The sequence below is a fragment of the Vicugna pacos genome, chromosome 5 (genome assembly GCF_048564905.1).
Source record: "Vicugna pacos chromosome 5, VicPac4, whole genome shotgun sequence".
NCBI lineage: Eukaryota > Metazoa > Chordata > Mammalia > Artiodactyla > Camelidae > Vicugna > Vicugna pacos.
In genome coordinates, this window is record NC_132991.1 from 72,858,235 (window position 1) to 72,879,768 (window position 21,534).

Below are 21,534 nucleotides of genomic sequence, written 5' to 3' on the forward strand. Positions count from 1 at the left end.
CATTCAGGAGTCTACAGTGTAGTGGAGAGTGGGTAGGCAACAGGGTAAGAGAATGAGTCATAGGTCCATATAAATTGAGAAGACTCCTGTGAAGGAAGCCAGCGGTGGATGTGCTATGATGCTGAATAAAAGGCGGTCGGGAAAGATCTCTCTCAGGCAGGAGGGACATTTCAGCTGAGACTGGCCGTGAGAAACTGGGGCCCATGGGAAGATGGGGATAATGTTTCAGTCTGGATAAAACCATGAGGGGTCGAGGGGAGAGTGGCAAGTTCTGAAGGCCAGTTTGGCTGGAGGACAGTGAGTTAGAGAGAGCAGAAGAAAAGAGGAGACAAGGAAGGGCCAGGTCATCAGAGCTGAAAGAGAGTTTGGGTTTTATTCTAAATGCAAAAGGTTCTGATGAATACTTTTTAAATATTTAAAATATGGGTGAGGGAAGGATTGCGAGGAGGAAGAGCAGAAGCTGTGAGACCAGCAAGAAGACCATAGCTGGAGTCAGGGTAGAAATGATGTGCCCGGCGGAGGGCGGTAGGTGTGGTCCGGCTGCCACTCATTAGTGAGCTCTAGGGGGCGCTACTCACATGGATTACCTGTGGCCACTAGAGGTGGAGGGATGTGGATGGCTTCCACGAATATGGTAGAGGTAGATCCTGTAGGCCTTGATGATGGGTTAAATGTGAGTGACAAGGAAGAGAGAGCTGCCAAGAATGACTCCTGGGCTTCTCGCTTGAGCAACAGAGACGAGGAAGAGCTGGAGGAGGAGGAAGAGGGGTCAGTTCATGTCTGTGAGAGGGGATGGAACTAAACAGTTACTTTCCAGGGAACAGTGAATGGACCATAGCCAGCATTATTTTGCAAATATAGTAACTGTTTGCTGGTACACAAAAGACATGATACTGGGATTTAATAAATAGTCTTATTAGAGAGTTGCTCTATATATTGTATATCAATGTTGCCTGGTTGCTCTGAATCAGAAGACAAATAAGGCCATTTAACACTACACATAATGTTGTCTTTCTCTAATAATTCAGAGAACACTTCAGAACCTCACAGAGACTGTTACTATTGCTGTGTAACAAACCGCCCCACAATTCAGTGGCATAAAACATCTGTTTTATTATGCCCATGGATTTTGTGGGTTAGAAATTCAGACAGAGCACAGTGGGATAGCTTTTCTCTGTTCCATGGTGTCTGGGTTCAGCTGGAAAGACTTGTCAGCAGGGGGGACTTGATGGATGGGGGCTGGAATCATCTGGAGATGTCTTCACTCATGTGCCTGGTGGTTGATGTTGGCTGCTAGTCTGAGCAACTCCACGTGGGCTCTCCACGTGGCTGGGGCCTCATAGCAGGGCATCTACAGGGTAGGTGAACTGCTGATGTGGCAGCTCAGGGCTCTAAAGGCAGGTCATCGTTGCAAAGATCTTGAATCTCTAATTACAGGGACCAGGTAGCTGAATTGTGTTCTGCCTAATAGAATGGTGGATAAGAAAGAAATGACTGTGCTCAGTTTCCTGCCTGGGGGAGAATTTGGCTCTAGGGAAGAAAAGCTCAGGGAAGAGGAAGAGCTGGCTGTTTTATATTAAACCAGATGACAAGGATATTCTACTTTGGCTGTGAGCCAGTCATGTGATAAACAAGTATTTTTCCAGCCTCTTCCACTTGCCCAGCCCTCAGAGATGAAGCAACCAAGCATAGTTCATGCTTATCAGATAAGAGGATGTTTATAAATTAGGACGTATAAGAATGGGTTTGAATTATTTAAAAACATTACCTGGACACAGATTTCCTAAGACCTCTATTCTTAGATCCACTCTGGTGACCTTCATCCATGAAGTAGTAATGCAAATGCTTCCTTAAGAAATTATTCTCAATATGGATCTCGGGTAGCCTTTGATGACTGGAAGACACCAGTCTGAGTTGGCTGGTCTGCCCCAATATCCTTCATCTAAGGCAGTAGATTCCAAAACGGGAGAATAGGCATCCCAGAAAGTGTACAGGATGATCTCTTGAGGGCAATGGAATATCTACTTCTATTTCTTAAAAAAAATCAATGTATATTTTTGTGAATCTTATAGAATATTAAAAATGTAAATATGTGTATATGTGTATAATGTGTATATGAAATTTATGATTGACCAGTTTGAAAAATTATTTTGTTTGTGCTCAGAGAGTTTTTTGCTGATGGAGCACTGCTTAAAGGCATGTTTGACACATTTATACCTTGTAGCTAATGCTTTTCAAACTTTATTGTGCATATACACCACCCAAAGAAACCTGATTTTTTTCAGATCAGAGCAAGAGTGATTAGAATTTGGGGAACTGATTCACACTAAGCTCACAAGAGAACAATTTATAAACCAAAGCCAAATTTATTAATTTCCAATAGCTTGAAAACTAGACCTATCATTTATACATGTTATGCTTTTATTCTTTGACAAAGTAATTTATCTTAGGATATGAAATATCAGACAAGACAGGTGTCTTTTAGAGCCAGAACTGCATTTCCTGAGCTTCTCTAGTATGTGGGGCTCTTATATATGGCCTCCTGATTACCACTCTATTCATAGCTCACCTAGCTCACAGGTACTCACTCACAGAAATGAGTTGCATCATGTGACTTGCTCACTGTGGTTGGTGTTTATTCCAACTTTCTGTCACCCTAGTAATTACAAGTGGCTCTGGCAGCAATCAGATTCTGTTCAAGGATGAAAGGCTTGTCTGGTCAGCTCATCTATCAGGTGACACTTCCAATAATGTTGAGATTTATTTTGATTTCCTTCATCTGATCTTGTACATCTTCAGTCACAAGACCTACTAGAGAGGTCTTATCTGGTCCTTGGACATCGTGATTTCCCTGGAATTTAGGTGAGAATGGGTGGGACACCTTATCCATCCCCACCTCTGTCCCACCCTGTCTTCTTTCTCTCTTTCCATCACCCAGCCAGAATGGGCATGTTGGGGGAAAGAGTGAAAACATGGAATAAATAATACAGGCAACATTTACTGAGTGCTAACCATATACTAGGAACTGTGCTTTATTAGCATCTTTTCGTTCCATCTCACAAATCCCCATTTTACAGAGAAAGCAACGGAGGCTCAGAAGAGAGTAGGTAATTTGCCTAAGGTCACATGGCTCGAGGTGTCAGGGCCAGGATTTGAACCCGGTCCTTCTACTTCCACAGCGCACTGTTGCAGCTAAAATCCCAGGGAGAGTCATCTAAGTGCAATTAAATTTCATGGACCGGGGAGCGGGGGAACTACTGCTTTTGAGAGATGTTGCTGGGAGGGCCTGGAAGAGACTGAGGGCTGGCCCTCTAAAGTAAGACATCTTAAGGGTGGAGGAAGGCGGTTCTGGTTAAGAGGCCGGCCTAACTGAGCAGAGGTCTGGTGCCAGGAAAGCTTCGAGGCTGGGAAGGGTCCTTTGGCCAGAGGGTGGGGATGAGAGGTATGGGGGTCGGGGCAGGCTGCAGGGAGGAGAGAAAAAGGAGCTGGGAACATCCTGTTGCAGGGTGACCTTCACCCGCCACCCCGCCCACCCTGCCTTAGAAAGCGGCCTCCCCGCAGACGGAGGGCGGGCTTCATCATCGCGCATGCTCCAGTGCGGAGGCAAAGCCCGCCCCCCTTCTCCCACCGCGGACCGCGCTGTGGGGAGGGCTCTCCGGAGAGCTGCTCTTCAGCTGGAGGAAGTGCATGACCTGCCTGAGCCCACAGTGTGGCCCCGGAGAACAGAGGGAAAGCGCTTCCTTTGTCAGGCCGGCCTGGGAACTTCAGGAACACCACAGCTGCTTCCTTCCCTCTTCCCCACACCCTTGACCTCGTGCTGCCGGGAGGGTGCTGATACCCAGGCACCGCTGGTAGCACCTGAGGCCGGACCTCCAGTGACTGAGGAATGTAGAAAGTCCCGGCTCAGCCAGGTTGGAAATCAAGTCGTTTCTCACCCCTGAGTAAAATTTCCCTAGGAACTCCAGTCCTCGCAGGGTGACATGGCTGTACCGGGATATGCCCCACCCCCAGCATACCTTAGTCTTTTGGGGAAATCCATCCTTCTGGGAGAATCTTGAGGGACTGAGAAGCGTTAGATACCATCTCCAAGTTCTGGAATCACTCACTTCAGACTGCAATTAGAGGGCTTGGGGGCCTGCCATTTTGCAGTCTGCCCTCGCTAAGCAGAATGCTCTGTACGGAATCATTGCAGTGTGTTTGGCTTTCTGACACACTGACTCAGTTTAGAAGAGGCATACATGAAAGCTTCCTTGCTTGTTGATGTAGAAAGTGGCCCCCTGTTTATCTTCTTGTGGATCTTTAATGATTCTGTGGTGGTTTTACTTCTAATACGTTGTTAATAAGGGAGACGTTCATTGGTGGCATAGGTGGTAAAACTCTCCTGTCACGTGTCAGAAAGATTTAGTAAGGGTGTTCTAGCTCGGGGATGCCTGGTTCGAAGGTTCTTGGCTTTGGAGGAGGAGAGAAAGGGTGCAGCATCCACCCTCCAAGGGCAGCTCCCATCTGTCCAGGTTGCACCTGGATCTGACTCCTGAGATACCGAGACTGGATGAGAAAGGCCTTCATGGCAGCAGGGATATATTCTAAGTGAAGGGTTCGAGATGCTGAGAGGTAGGTGTTTTGAGTGGGTCTATGAGAGGAAAAGACTCCACTCTGGGTCCCGCGAGATGAAGGATGAATCATGCGAGGCTCAACTTTGGAGTCTGCGGGAAGCTTCGGTTACCTTTGGGTTGAGGAGGGACAGGATACAGTGGCCAAGCCCACTGAGGTTGACTGCTTTAGGTGGGAGGGGAGGCAGGCAAAGCAATGCTATTGGCCAACTAAGAGCAGGCAATGTCAGCCCTTGTACTGGTAAACGAATATCTCTTAACAGTAAAATTGCTTCTCTAGAAACTGTTCTGAATTTCCTTACTTAGCCTAAACACCAAGGGGAACTAAAAAGAAATTAGGCTGAAGTGGGGAAGGGGTATAGCTCAGTGGTAGAGTATGTGCTTAGCATGCACAAGGACCTGGGTTCAGTCCCCAGTACCTCCATTAAAAATACAAATAAATAAATAATAAATTTTTAAAAATTTAGGATAAGCCACAAAGATGTTAATAGTAATAATAATAGGATGGCTCATATTCACTGGACATCTAGTTTGTGCATGCAAGGATGATGGTCCTATTTTCGCTTTACAGAAAAGAGAAATGAGTCTGAGAGAGACTGATTTATTTGTCCAAAGTCATCCAGCTCCTAAGTGGCAGAGGAGGGATTCAAAGTCAGGTCACTCTGACTCCAGAGTCTGTGTTCTTTTGGTCACACTAGGATGCCTTTAATGAAAGTGTGTGTACTCCCCATCCTTCAGGTCCCTTGACAGGAAAGGTCAGAGTAGGACCAGAGGCCTCCAAAGTGCCATGAGGAGGGTGGAAGCAGGTTCTTCCTTGGAGAGGAATTTGTACCGGCTAGTAAGACCCATACAGTATCGTGAGAGAACACAGAGAACGTGGAATCAAGAAACCCAGACTCACCAAAAATTGGTGTATGACTTTGGGCAAGTCGTTTAACTCTCCGAGTTGGCCTTGATTCCTGTCCTGTAAAATGGGGATGACAATACCGACTTGATCAGTGTCCCTGACTTTTCGTAAAAATCAGAGGATGCATTGTGTGGGATGAGGCTTTGGCAACTCTCTGCAGCATTATACAAAGTACAGTTTTCCCAAGTTTTGTCATAAATGTAATGTGTCATGTGCAAAGAAACACATTCATGTATCAAGTATTTTACAACCTTCTGCAAGATAATGAGGGGTTTGGGCAGGAAATAATGTCCAGAGCTTTATATTTAATTCTTACAACTAGCTCTTGTTAGAGCAGACCTGTTTTGTTTTGATCTGTTTTGTTTTAATAGGAAAGTCTTATTTACAAAAGGGATTTTGGTTTGTTTGTTTGTTTCTAAATTGAGTTGCATGCAAGTCTTGAAATACAGGCAAAGAAAGAAGAAAGTGAAAAACACACTGTCTTGGTGTCTTGAGCTGATGTGGTATCTTAGGTCCTGATAACTGCACTGGTGATTTTTATTGTCAGTGTTACATATAAACTCTGTTTCTCTAATATTCACCTGGAGGCTGAAAAAAATTGTAAAGAGATACTAAACATTTCAGTTAAGATGATTTTCTGTGAACCACAGAAACTGTCTTTGTAAGCTTTTGCTTTTAATTCCCCTCCCCGCCCCCAAATAAAAGAGAGAGAGAGAGAAACAAACCTGGTAACTAAGAGTTATTGATGTACCCAGAGTAGCTGCCTTTGAACATTGTCTCCTTCTTTCTGTTGGCATTTTCTAACTCTGCGTGTGTGTGTGTCTGCTCTTTGCTGACTGCTGTGATTAATATAAGTCTACTGTAGTAAATAGCCCTCTGTCATAAATAGCCTGGAGCCAAGAAAGAGATTCTTTGAACACTGCTGCATCCTAGGCTGAGCACCCTGCCCGGCATGTAGTAGACCCCAGTAAATATTGTGTCATTTTTATGAATGAAGGGGTCCACCACTGCCATTCATAGCTGTGTGACTTTTGAGCCAGTCCATTAAACTCTCCGGATGTCTCTAATACCCTCCCAGGTAAAATACTTTCTAATCTTAGGCTTCTTCTCTCCTGAGATTTTGCTTCTGACCCTGTGTGTTCTTTTACCTGATGACAGACTTTCACCATTGCTGTCCCCTTAAAGGGGTGGAAAGCTAGCAGCTGCCTTCTCTTCATCCTTTCATCAACAGGAGATAATTTTCCCAACTGATTAAGCTTTTTTCTTCGTTATCTGCGTTTCCTATTAGACATCTCTGTTTGTGGAAGGAATTGGTTAATGGACTAATTAAAAGAGACAGGGAGCCTAGGGTGGGGCTGTAACTGAAACTAGACTTCCCACCTTGTGGGTTAGCTCATTGGAACCAAGGGCAGTTCCAAATTGGGGCTCCCTTAAATAACCTTAGCAGTAAAACATTCCCGTCATGTATGCAAGAATTATGGTTTCTCCATGAAAAATTATTTACCAGATGTATTAAATTTAAAGGCACTCCTTCTTTTTATACTTGGGATGCTGCAGAGAGCAACTGTGAGCTTTGTTAGCTTTTAAGATGCAGGGGAAGGTGGTGCTGTGAAGACCTGCTTTGGTTTCATCAGAGACTCCTGATGATTGCCTTTGCAGTGGGTGGATGTATATTGCTGTCAACAAACCCCCCTGTCGGACTAGAGGACCAGAACACTTTCCATGTTCTGTTTCCAATGACTCTCAAGAAATATTTCTGGCCAAATGAAATCAGGGCAACAGAGCAAATAGTTGGTGTCCCATTAACTTCTCCAGGCAAAGTCTGCTCTAAAAGGACTTCTGTCCCTTGGGAATTTCTGGGCACTGTGATAAGATCCCAGGTGTCCTCTGGTGATCTACTGCTGACATGCTGCAGTGTACCCGTAGGTTAGGCATAAACCATTCACTGTCATACTTGTACTTAATTTTCTAGATTTATTTTCTACATCCTTACCCACTACATATTAGTCAAAGGTTTCCTTTAGGAGATGTAAATGTCCTAAGGGATTTTGAAGAGAAATCTTGCTTGTGCCTATTTTTAAAGCATGTAGACTTTAATCCAACACCCAGGCTTTTGCCAGAGCTTCACTTTTATGTCTGTACGTGAACAAGAAATAACATGAGTTGCCTCATTTCCTTCCATGACCTCGCCATTTCTTTTTCCCTCTTAAATGAATTGTCGCCTAGGTATGTATCTTTTTTTAAACTCTTATATATGCCCTTCTCTGTGTTACGTAAGAGAGAATATGTTATATTTGCCTGCTTGTATATTTTTAAAGCAGCTTTATTGAGATATAATTGACATACAGTAAACCAGACATACAATAAACAAAAATTTGCAAAGTTTTGACATGTTTAAACCCACGAAACCCATCACTGCAATCAAGATAATGAATATCTCCATCACCCCCAAAAGCTGCCTTGTGCCTTGTGCCTTGTGCAAGGTAATCCCTTGCTCTCACGCCTTCCAATCTTCGCCTCCAGCCTCCTCAGGCAACCACTGATCTGTTTTCTTCACTGTATATTAGTTTGCCTTTCCTAGAATTTTATGCATATGTAAATGTATTCATACAGTACATACTCTTTGCCTGTCTCCCATCACACAACATAATTCTTTTAATTCATCCAAGTTGTAATATATAGTAATAGTTCTTTCCTTTTAATTGCCAAGTAGTGTTCCATTATGTGGAAATACCACAGTTTGTTCATCCATTCATCTGAATATGAAATATGGATTGTTTCCATTTGGGCTACTAAAGCTGTTCTGAGTATTCACGTACAGGTCTTTGTGTGCACGTATGCTTTCCTTTCTCTTAGTAGATACCGGAGAGTAGAATATCTGGATCATACAGGTCTGTATCTAACTTTTTAAGAAATTGCCAAGCTGTTTTGTGACGTGGTTGTACCATTTTGCATTCCCACCAGTGGTGTATGAATGTTTCAGTTTCTCTGCATCCTCACCAACACTTGATATCATCAGTCCTTTTAATTTTAGCCATTTTAATAAGTATGTGATGTGATTTTGATTTACATTTCTCTAATGATCAGTGTTATTGAGCATTATTTCATGTGCTTGTTTGCCTTCTGTATATCTTATTTGGTGAAATATCTGTTCACATCTTTTGCCTACTTTTTGATTGGATTGTTTGTTTTCATATTAGTGAGTTTTGGGTTCTTTTTTTTTAGTATATTCTAGATAGAAGTCCTTTATCTAATGTATACTTTAAGATATTTTCTTTCACTCTATGGCATGTCTTTTTATTCTCTCAACTGCGTTTTGAAGAGCAGAAGTTATTATTTTTGATGAAATACAGTTTATCAATTTGTTCTTTTATGAGTCATGCTTTGGCATATCTAAGAAATCTTTGTGTAACCTAAAGTCACAAGGGATTTCTCCTATGTTTCCTTTGGAATTTTAAATTTTATATTTTGTTCTATGTTCTGTCTGGATTTAATTTTGTCTAGGATACAAGGTATGGATCAAAGTTTTTTGCTTTTTGTTTTTGTTCTTTGCTTTATGATATCTAATTGTTTCAGTGCCATTTGTTGACAAAGCTGTCCTTTTATCAGTGAATATCCTTTGTACCTTCTTTGGAAATCATATGTATTGTCTGTATATTGCTTTGCACCAATACTGAATTGTTTTGATTACTGGAGCTTTATGGTAAGTTTCAAAATCAGGTAGTGTTTATTCTCCAACTTTACTCTTTTTTTTTTTTTACCAAAACATTGTTTTAATGGCCAAAAAGTTAGAAGCAAGCTATATGGACAATAATAGAGAATGTTTAAGCAAATTTCCAACTTTATTCTTCTTGCCTGCTAGTACTTAGTACTTGGGAGAATTTTGTCCTTGGGTCTAGATTATTAGGACAGGAGTACTAATTATAATGAGCAATGACTTTCACTTTGTTTAAGGCTTATAACTATTCAGAGAGTCAGCAAGAGCATGAATAGTGGAATCAGATCTGAATCCAGATTCTGCCACTAACTAGCTGTGTGACTCGGGTTAAGTTACTTATCACCACGAAGTCTCAGGCTCCTCAACTGTAAAATGGGGATGATCAAATTTATCTCACAGTGCGGCCACTATAGAGAACAGTATGGGGGCTCCTTAAAAATTAAAAATAGGGTTACCGTATGATCCAGCAATCCCACTCCTGGGCATGTATCTGGAGAAAACTCTAATTCAAAAGGATACATGCACCCCAGTGTTCATAGCAGCACATAGCAATAAATACAATAGCCAAGATATGGAATCAGCCTAAGTGTCTGTTGACAGATGAATGGATAAAGAGGATATGGTATACACACACACACACACACAGGAATACTACTCAGCCATAAAAAGGATGAAACAATGCCATTTGCAGCAACAGGGATGGACCTGGAGATTATCGTATTAAATGAAGTAAGTTAGAGAAAGACAAATATCATATGATATCACTTATATGTGAAATCTAAAATAATGGTGCAAATGAACTTATTTACAAAACAGAAATAGACTCACACACATAGAAAACAAACTTATGGTTACCAAAGAGGAAAGTCAGGAGGAGGGATAAATTTGGAATTTGGGATTAACAGACACACAGTACTATATATAAAATTGATAAACAACAAGCACCTACTGTACAGAACAGGGAACTATTTAATACCTTATAATAAATTACAATGGGAAAGAACCTGAAAAAGAGTACATATATGTGTGTGTGTATATATATATATAAAAAACTGAATCACTTTGCTATACACCTGAAACATTGTAAATCAACTATACTTCAATAAAAAAATTTACCTCACAGTGTGTTTTAAGGAACAAATTAGAAAATGTAAAAATCTGATACATTTTTTACTTAATAAATTAAAACAATTAAAATATCCAGTCTTTAGTCACCTAAGGCAAATATAATCAAAATGTCTTTGACGTTCTCATTACTCTTATTATCTTCATTTTGAAGTCTTTTGAGTGATTCTTGTTTAGTTTTAAGAATTAGGAATACTTTTGAGGTTTGAATGTACAATTTGAACATTTTTAGATATAGCAAAATGTACTAGTATTTCTCATACATCTATGTTACATTCAGATGGATGGGTTAAAATACCAACAGAGTGATGGTTGAATGAAGTTGTTCCATGGTGTGGGTGTATAGGGGCAGAGATTTGCTGTCCCTTTTGAAACATAGAAAATTCCAGCCAAGGAAAATCCGGCTCCGTGGGATCACACGTGCATGGAAGACGAATAGTGATTATAAATCTGAATTTATCTTTTATAGTGAGTTGGGGTAGATGTTGATCTGTCCATGCTGTGTCTAGGTGAAGGCATAACCTGAGTTTTCATTGCAGTTGAATTAAGCAATATTAAACAAAAACCCTCCATACAGCATAAGAAAAGACCAATAACTGAATTTTGAAATGGATAAAGAATAAGTACAGGCAGTTTGCAGTTGAATAAGCCAGAATTTTTAGTAAATATAAGAAAAGAATCTTAACCTCACTTGTATGTAGTGAAATACAAATCAAAGCCACAATGAAATGCCATGTTAAATACATCATGTTGGCAAAGAGTAATAAGGATGATAACAGCAAATATTGGATGTCGGGAAAAGGAATTAACATGTGGCTGGTGGGAGCATAAATTGGTCAAGCTATTTTTAAAGCTACTTGGCAACACCTAATAGAGTTAAATATGAATACGCCCTAAGATCCAACCCTTCTGTTTCTTGGTATCTGCTCTAGAGAAATTCTCATACATATGCCCAGAGAGACATGTACCAGATGTACACTGCAACACCATTTGTAGTAGTAAAGATTGAAAACACACACTCTCTCTCTGTCACACACACACACACACACACACAGCTATTTTCTGAACCATTTATAAGTCACAATACGCATAACATTTTACCCCTAAAGCCGTTTTTTAAAAACAAGTCTGAAGCAGGTAGAGAAAAATGTTAACATGTTTGATTTTGCTTGTGGGAACATGTAGATCTGGTATTTTCTATATTTCTCTATATTTGTGAGATGTTAAAACTTGAAAGTAAACACGAAAATGTTAAAAAAGAAGCATGATCTTTGTTTCTCTCTTTTGCTTTCTTCTTTACAAATTGCTTTTAATTCCCCACTTTCAGACCGAACATCTTTCCCATTTTGCGTCTTGTTTGATTTAAATCTTTAGCGTGTCTTTGGCTCTTTTCCTCACATGATTTGAAGTGTTTCCAAGGTACATATTTTGTGTTCGGAATTTCTTTAGACATCTTGCTTGCTCCTGGTGGTCTCTGTTCAACATCATATGAAGCTGGTTGGGCCTAAGTTGTCAGTTATTTCCCTGCTTCTTTGATATTAGTGGGAGTTTGAGTTGATGACTGGAACTGAACCTTTGTATTTCATGTTAGGAAAGCTTTGTAGGGCTTGTTCTTTTAATATTACACCATCTGCCCGTCTTGGTATGTAAGCTATTTCTGTGTAGGGAGAGATGTTTGTTTCAGTGTATGACAGATACTTATGATGAAAATTAGATCATACACTTCTAGCTGAGAATTTCCAAAGTATATAATCAACAATTCTTACTCTTCAAAAGAGAGGCTTGGGTTGCCCCCTCAGTCAGCCTGTCTACACAGTATTTTTAGCTGCCTGAACGGACTCTCTGCCCATGTCAAGCTCACTTTATGTGTACATACTTCAAGTTCCCTATTTTCTTTCATCTGCTTCTTTGTAAACAGACGACAGAAACTTCCTCTGCCTGATCTCTCTATGACATACTGCAAATTTAGCTCAGACGCCAGCTGGCTGTGTGTGCCTTTGGCTATTCATAGAAAGGGAGGGTTTACCTTCCTTCCTTCTGAAGAAACTTGAATTTTTTTTTTTATGGGTCCGAATCTGTTTGCCAGTGGCTATTTGGGGTTGGAGCTACAGGGTAATGGAAAAAGGTCTGGCTTTTTGTGGTACTTGAACAATCCTTTTAAAAACTACATTAATGAGTTATTTGTAATGTGTGTTGATCTTACTGTGCTCACTTATGAACTGTTTTCTTCTCTTGTATTCCTGGGTGTTGTAAAGACCTACGACCATTCATCAGCTGTTGGTTGTCACGGAGGGTCCACGTGGGCGACAGATGGAAAGGAATGCAAATGTTGCAAAACATGTACCTCGGCCACTGGGCCTGAAGGCTGCTCTGGTCCTGGCCTGGTCTTGTATTCTAATTTTGATCCAGAAACTATTCCTAAGTCTGTCTATAAGATATAGGCCGGACTCTGTGACTAACCTAGGAGTCTAGCCCAGGTATTCCGAAGTTCCCAGATAAGCTGGAGCCAATAGGGCCTCTACGGAGAAAGCAAGATGTATTTTTTCCCAATTCAGAAGAGAATTTTTTTTCTTGTCAGTTTAGATCTCCTGCCCAGGGTAGGCCAGAATTAGACACATTTTGGGGCGATGTTTACTACATTTGTCTTGTTGCATTTGGTAATTTTCACAAATCATTTTTTTTTCATTTTTGTTACTGCTCTTTTTTTTTTTTAACATTTTTTATTGATTTATAATCATTTTACAATGTTGTGTCAAATTCCAGTGTGGAGCACAATTTTTCAGTTATACATGAACATATATATATTCCACAAATCATTTAACATCACAAATATCACTAATTACCACATCCCTATTTTTGTTTCTATTTTGATGTCCTAAATTTGTAAACTGGTAACTGGACTGGAAGGGTCTTTAGGGTAAGGACTGGAAGTTTTAAATTTTGTATTCCCAACATGTACCACAATGTCTGGGAGATAATTCCTTTTTGATAAATGTCTATGCCTAGAAAATATGGCTGAATAAATGGTTGTAAAACATATCCCAAAGTCCTGTACTTATTTTATCCTTCCCCTATTTTGTTTTTACTCTTCTGTTTTCATCTCTCTTAGACCAAAGTCTTAGATGATTTCTAGCATCATTTGTTTGTACTGCTTCCTGTAACTCTTCCTTCATACCTCTTCCCTCAAATTTTATTCATTAAAAAAAAATACTGTCTTGTTTTCTCCCTTGGGCTTTGTCGTTTGTGTTTAAATGATTTTATACATTATTCCTTTGTGTTTAAATGATTTTATACATTATTTGTATCTCTGCTTGATTCTTCTCTTATCTCAAATTCTTGCTGGTTGTTATGCCTGCTGACTCTGGCTTATGGGGAATTAATTGTTTCCACATGGGTCTGTGGTTTAGGCTTGTGAGCTCATCTTTAGTGGAGGTTTAATATGTGGGAATTCCTGGGCTGCTTGGATTGAGGGCACATTTCTCCAGATAGATTTTGTTTCTTCTTCTTGGCGTTGTAGGGGTATCCTTGGCCTAGAACCAATTTTTATGCTTATTTCCCAGCTTGAAAGCTTCTAGACTATACAGGCATTGTGAATTTAAAACCAAGGGATAAATTGGGAATTTGAGATTTGCAGATGCTAACTATTGTATATAAAATAGATAAACAGCAAGTTGCTTCTGTATAGCACAGGGAACTATATTCAATATCTTATAGTAACCTATAATAAAAAAGAATATGAAAATGAATATATGTATATATATGTATAGCTGGAACATTATGCTGTACACCAGAAATTGACACAACATTGTAAACTGACTATACTACAATTAAAACAAAAAACCCAAACAACATGAGGGCAGACTCTGGGGGTACAGATGCTCAGTGCAGACACTTTTATTTCCCCACCAAGAATCTAGGACAAGGCTTCGCTGTGCTATCTCCCTGTGGAGTGTTTAGCTTTTTCTTGAACCCACCATTGTGCTTCAAGAATCTTTCTTCAAGCCCTCTTCCCAGGTCTTCTAGTTCTAGTTCTCCTCCTCATCTCCCATCCCTGAGCAAGTGTGCAGTCCCAAGCCCCTGGTGTGTGGATTCTCTCTACAGCATAAGGTCATGTGCTTACAGCTTTGGTTCTCAGTTTACTCTTATTTCTGGCCCCAGACTATTTAATTTATTGTAAGCTCATTTAAGTGGGTGTTTACTGTCTGTCACATTTTCCCCAGAATTTCTTAGGGATTATAAATGGAAAGGTTCTTTAGACTATCAAGGCAACTTCTAAGATCATGTTCTTGTTTCCATTTTTATAAAGAAAAAAGTTTCAGGTTGGGAGCCAGGACACCTAATTCTTTGACATCTGTTTGCTATATCGGGTAAGTCATACAACATATCCAAGGGCTCTGATTCCCTGTCTTTTAAATAACAAGACTTATAACACTGTTCTGAAAGGTGTGTCTCCCTGACACGGATGTTATAAGATTCAAATAATAGAAGAGATGAAAATGCATTTTGAAAAAAAAATTAAAAACACTCTGTAATTACCAGCTAGATTTTGTTTCTTCTTTTAGATGCTCTAGGGGTATCATTGGCCTAGGACCTATTTTTATTTGGTTGTTTTTTTTATTTTTTGTTTTCATTTTTGTTTCATTGAAGTGTAATTTATTTATAATATTTGTTTCAAGTATGCAGCAGAGTGATTCAGTTATATAGATACATACATATATATATATCTCTTTTAGATTTTTTGAATTGAATTGAATTGAATTGAATATAGTTTCCCATGATATACAGTAGGTCCTTATTGTTTATCTATTTTATATATAGTAATGTGTATCTGTTAATCCCAAACTCCAAATTTATCCCTCCACTGCCCTTTCCCCTTTGGTACAGTTTTGAGCTTAGTACCTATTTTTACTCATAGTATTACTAGTATTCTCTTTTCCCCAGAGCCTTTCCCCACCTCTTCTATCATTGCATCTCCTACTCCATTTATTTAGCTTATAGTGAGTAGAGCGGTCTTAACTTAGGCAGAAGATGAACTGCAACTTCCTGGATAATTTTACCTCTCTGAGTATGGTGATAAATGTGGCTCTGTTATTCACCCCTCGACTCATTATCCTGTACTCAGGTTCCTTGCTAGAGAGCAGGTGTCGGCAACCCTTGGTCAATAGGAGGAATGCATTGTTACTTTGGGCAAGGCCTTAATAGCACATGAAATTGTTCTTATGATTCTGCTGCTTCAGTGAACCAAAGGACTACAGCTCTAAATATAGATTTTCTCTGCAGTTATCTGTCTATGGCTTGTCACTGAAGGAGAGTATTGATTGGCATAGATGTTCAGGAAGCTACAGGAAACCTTTAAATGCATATTAAAAGAAACACTAGGATTTCCAATTTTAGTATATGTGCTGCTGAAGTGAGCACAACACTGGGATTTCCAATCAAAGAATTTTTACAATGTGATCTCACATAACACACCTATTTATGTTATAAAAACTTCAATTTGAACAAGTCATGTCATAAAAAGGGGCCACAGACTCAGCCAGTTATATAATGACAGGCCAACCAGATTTGGATATTGGTATGGCTTTTTATTTGAGGCCAAGTTCTCACACAGAGCGTTGACTTTGCTTCAGGTCAAATTCAAATCATAATTTGGGTTGGGTTAGTCCTTGCTTAAATTACTTAGGTAAGGTTTAATTTGTTGACCCAAACCCTGGAACCAGTTCAATTCATGAAAGAACATATAATTATATAACTTTTATCCCAAGAACCAAAAGAAAATTTTCAATTGATAAAGTGGTGATTCAAAGGGAACATGAAGCTAAAAAGGAAAGTACTTATAAAAACATCAGTAGAAGAAACAGAAAAGAAGACATTTGTGAAAGTCTGGTCTCAGCTATTTGTATACTTCATTGCATAAATTAGTACACTTGATTCTCAAATAAGCAGACATGTTTTCAAATGTTGAATCTTTATTTTCATAGAAAGGGTGACATAGCAATAGGAGGGTTAACCATGGTTGTATATCTTACTGAACTTTCCAAGTTATTATAATTTAATAATGGAATAGTAACATGATTATCCTATTTCCTCTTATCTGTAGTGATTGCCTGCAGCATGCGTGGACAACCTAAATCTCCAGCTAATTCAAACCCCTCTTTTTATCCACTGAAAAGTTAGTTCATCCCTTCATAAAACCTATTTATCATCTCTTCCAACAAATAGATTGGCTTGAAGATCAGTTCTTGTCATGTTCCCTGCCTGCCATCTGTTTTGGGTATTAGTGAGTCATGAAATGCCTAAAAGCAATAGTCTTAAAGAGGCTAAGAGCAGAGAGCCTGAACTGTCAGAAAACAAAATAATATCCTTGGGCTACAAGGGCTATTAGGTAGATTGTCTAACCAGGTGAGAAAAGGAACAATGATTAAAATCAATAGTGAATTTACAAATCTCAGAACTAAAAATGCATGCTAGTTTCAGGAGACTCCTCAAAGACAGCATCTAGGCTTTGGCTACCATTGTTATGGAACAATTGATGGAGGTTTGTGGAAGACGCCATGCACATAGACTAGTTCAGTTTGGCCAATGTATGCTGAGCACCTAGTATGCTGCTACTGTGGGGAGAAAGGGGAGTAAGGCCTGTTCTTTACCCTGTGGGAGCACTCAGTCTTGGAGGGAGATGTTACCAAACCAGACTTGGGTTTGCTTATCGGTGCGCAGCAAAGCCAATTTACTGATGCTGAATTGTAGTGAAGGAAAGTGCACTGTTTATTGCAAGGCCAAGCAAGGAGTATGGGCGGCTAATGCTCAAAAGGCCTGAACTCCCTGATGGCTTTCAGTGAAAGGTTTTTAAAGACAAGGTGAGGGATAGGGTTGTGGGGGTACATGATCAGCTTGGACATTCTTCTGACTGGTTGGTGATGAGGTAATTAGGCATCAGCATCATCACCTTCTGGTCTGGGGCCCACATGCTTGTGGTCAGCATGTAGGCAGCTTCTTCCACCTGGTGGGGGTTTCAGTATCTGCAAAAGAACTCAAGAATATGGCTCAGGATTTTAACTGTTGGCCTTGAAGAGGAACTGAAGGTCCTTGACTTTGTTTAATGGCTGAACAGTTTTTATTTTGTCTTGCTTGAGTGTTTTCCTTTGTTTCTGCATTTTCTCACTTCCTTGATTAAATTTGTTCTTTGGAACTCAGGGAAGGCCTAGGAGGCTAACGCTTTTCTACAAATAAAAGGCAGACAGAGCACATGGTTGGGTTGCGGGGAGCATCTGTCCCAAGAAAACCCCATAGGGTCCTTCCCCCTTACAACATCACACAACTATCTATGCTGGGACAGCACTGCCTATGCATGGAGCACTTGCTGTGCTTGGGCCAAGCCTCATGCCTGCCTAGAACTTATTTACTTACATTATCTTGAATGTTCTTATCAGTTCTCTAGCGAGATATGATTATCTCCAATTTGCAGATGGGGAAGCAATATTTTTTTCCCTGCCCGTTATCATTTTGCCTCTCTGCACAATATGTTAAATGCTTTGCCAAGGACTTACACAGGAGTCCACAGGCGAAGGTCTAATCTTGACTCTGCTATATACCTATGGGGTCTTGAGGACATTTCTTAATTTCTTGGAGCCACAATTTTCTCATCTATAAAACAGAGTTAGTAGTAACTACCTCAGCTCTCGGCTTCAATGTCAATATCCTCAGAAAGGCCTTCCTTGACCACTCTAAGGAATCTACTCCCATCTCCCCAGTCACTTGATCTCATTATCCTGTTTTAATTTTGTTATAGCCTTAATCACCATTGGAAAGGCTCTCGTGTGTCATTGGTTTACATGACTATTGTCTGCCACCCCTGCCTTGATTGTAAGTTTCACAAAGGCAGGGATTGGGCCTTGTCATAGGCACCCCCTTGTCCGCATAATCTGGTTCCTGGCACATGGTAGGCATTCAGTAAGTATTACAAGAATGGACAGTGGTCTGGGCAACAATTAATGTGGACAGAAAGGGGGGAATGACTATACTTATGCTTAATGTCCTTAATGTCCACTATGTTCCCTTAGAAAAAAAAATCATTGAAAGCTTTGAACTATGTGGTGAAGTAGATAAAAAGCTTTGTATTTTTTTTTCAACCATACTGAAGTTTTTTAAATAAGTTGAATTTTATCATCCAGTGCATGATGGTCCATCCTTGGCCTGAACTAGCCTTCAATAAAATGAGCAGGGAGGCAAATAGAACACACAGACACGGAAAATGAGGTCTTTTGTACATGGGACTGTGGGAAATGCTGAGAGACATGTGTAACCAGATCTCAGCTGAGAAGGTGTTTGGCCTTCACACTCTCCCACAAGCGTTAACCTCATGTAAAGGACACATCTTACTGTATTTACAAAAGGCACCTCTGACTGCCACTGACTTGTTTATCTTTGCCATTGTTTCAGGACTCTGAGAAACGAACCCCGCTTCACGTGGCCGCGTTTCTGGGAGATGCAGAGATCATTGAACTCCTGATTCTGTCAGGTAAATACCAGCTGTACTTAAAAATCAACTGCAGATCACAATTTAAATGACAGATTTACTGGGTTGGATACTACAATGAACCCAAACGGAACTTCTTTATTGTGCTCATGGGTGTTTATTTGATCAGCGATTTTATCAGTAGACGAAAGACAATGCAAGACATTCTTCTTATTGAGAAATGACTTCTCCAGTAAAACTTTTATATTGCTTTGAAAGTCTGATTCCTGACTGTCTAATCAGGCCCAGTATTATAGAAGAATTCAGTTCATCTGGATATCTTTTAATTTTTTTTTCATTGTTAAAAAAAAGAACAAAAAAGAAAACTGGTTCCTTCAAATCTACATGAATACACATAAATGTGTATGTATATTTACATGTATTTAGATTGCACTGCAAAACAGTACTGTTTTGTTTACAGATACATGTCTTACAATGATGTAATCAAAGCATAAAAATATGAAAGGAAAGGAAACACATCAATTTCTGGATAGTGTGGTTCTCTTTGAAGAGGCAGATCGAGTGAGAGGGGAGATGTCTTCAACTCTGTAAAATGTTTTATTTTTTAAAAATTGGAAGCAAATATGGCCAACATGTTAAATGTAGTTTGTGGGTGTACTGGTTTTTGTGATGTATTTTCCTTGTTTTTCTATTTATTTTAAATATTTCATCAGATTTTAAAATTCCAGTGCTTTGATTTTTGGAAACCTGTGTGCTTGGTACTTCTCACCAAACAGGTTTCCAAAACCAGTATGTATGTGCTTTCTCCCTTGAATATTTGCTAGACTAATCCCCGGGATGAATCTGAGCACGTGCAGGTATCTCACTGTGGACTGTATGCAGACCGGCTGGCCTTCTTCCTCCTTCTTTTGGTTTGGGGCAGATTCAAATCTGGAGGAAATGACTCTGCCCACAGTCTATGCAAAGGCCTATCATAAGGTTTTGCCTGTGTTTGCAGTAGTAAAGGGAAATGGTAGAATTCCAGAGTCAGCTCTGCAGAGGGAGGAACTGACATGGTGTTCAAGCAGATGTGGAGAACATTGTGAAAAGAAACAAGAATCGTGCTGTGATATGCAAAGAAAATTCACATTGCCTTATTTTTGTTGTGTTCATGTTCCTGAGGTGGGTTTTCCCAGGAAACAAGTATTCTGGGCCTTAGCAGTGTTCCTGACAGTCTCGTGGAGCTCAGGTTAGATTTTGTGCGGTATTCCTTGTGCTCTTGAGAACAGGCCTTCCTTCTGATAATTCTAAAGATGTTTCAGTCCTGTGTTCCAAACAAACATGTATTGTTTGGTGCTGGCACAGTCTATGGCTAAGAGCCAGCTCACACCTGGCTGGTTGCCTCAGCAGCAGAAATTTGGCCTATGGAAAATTGTAGGCAGAGTCAGTGGGGGTGAAAAATAAAGAGTTTGGGGTGTGACAGCTAGCGGTCCCAGCCAGCGCTACTTAAATGTATTAAGAGACAGCTCAGAGGACTATTTGGTTCATGAATATTCAAAACTTTATCTTAGACCTCCAGCTTTGGTTTTTAAATTTTTTGTATATTTTTCTACATCTGAAAATGAAGGTTTTAATTCTGCAGCATGAAATTGACCATCTATTTATTTAGGCATCTGAGGGATAGTGATTGAGAAACTTGGCTTCACATCACCTTCACGTGGACATGGGGTCCACCAGCCTCTTCTAAATGGGGTTCATTCAGTAGAGCCAGGAGAAACTTTTCCATATATCGTGATCTGTACACCTGTTCTCTTAGCCTAGGAAGCTAGAATCTAGGAAGAATCACTGAGTTGTTAATGTCTCTAGTGTAATTTTGGGTGGCACAGGCTATGGGATTGTTCCCCTTTCCCTCATCAAATTAGGAAGACTTAGGGTATGAGAGAGCATTGGGAAAGTTCTTTAGACAGTCTACTCAACTGTGAAAGCTTAGGCAAACTCTTGGGATTCACATGGTTTTAATTTTCCTAAAAGGTCCTTTATTCAATTTGTATATTATATTCCTAAAGAAATATCACTGCAAGAGCAGTGATTTCATCTCTGAGCTTGCATCTGGCAGCTGACCCTTTTGGGAATCCAACCAAACTGTTTTCCAGTTTAATAACGAATGAGGTGCTAATGATTCCCATGTTGGACCAATAATTTGATTTTGCCAGAATTGCCCATTACAGCTGTGTTCTCCATTGTTGTATTAGCTTACAGAGCATAGTGTAACCCAAGCCCACTAAATTCCTACAGACATTATCTCCTATTAGCTAGGCAGATGGAACTCTGAATGCCTGTGAGCAGACAGGGAGGAATTCAGGCCTTGCAGATTTCCTCTTCTTATTACTGCCAGTCCACGTTCTGGCTTTATTTCCCCCACCTGCCTCCAGCTTCTGTTTTGGAACTGGCCAAGTCAGGATTAAGGCAGAGAGAAGCTCCGGAGCTTGCTCAATCATTTGCCCAGAGATGTATGAGTGAGGTCAGTGGGAACCAATTGGTGGCTAAGAGTTAAGAGACTAGGTTGAGACGGAGGAAGCAGAGCGCCCAGGAAGACGGCCACAGGAACAGTACCCTGCAGGGCAACTCCTGGGACACACAAGGGTTAGAGAGTTCTGGGCCGAAGGAAGAAAACCATAAGTATCTACCCTCTAACACAGGAGTGTTTGTGAGTTGTAAC

The 21,534-nt window shown here is 40.2% G+C and overlaps 1 protein-coding gene across 12 annotated transcripts in view; it reads left to right on the plus strand.

The window, feature by feature from the left end:
• Positions 1 to 21,534, plus strand: part of ANKRD44 (ankyrin repeat domain 44) — a 290,253-nt gene that overhangs the window by 131,911 nt on the left and 136,808 nt on the right. For all 12 annotated transcript variants that reach the window (XM_072961553.1, XM_072961554.1, XM_072961555.1 and 9 more), the window contains one exon: positions 18,800 to 18,878. In XM_072961553.1, coding sequence (XP_072817654.1) covers positions 18,800 to 18,878 — 79 coding nt within the window. The remainder of the gene's footprint in view (positions 1 to 18,799; positions 18,879 to 21,534) is intronic.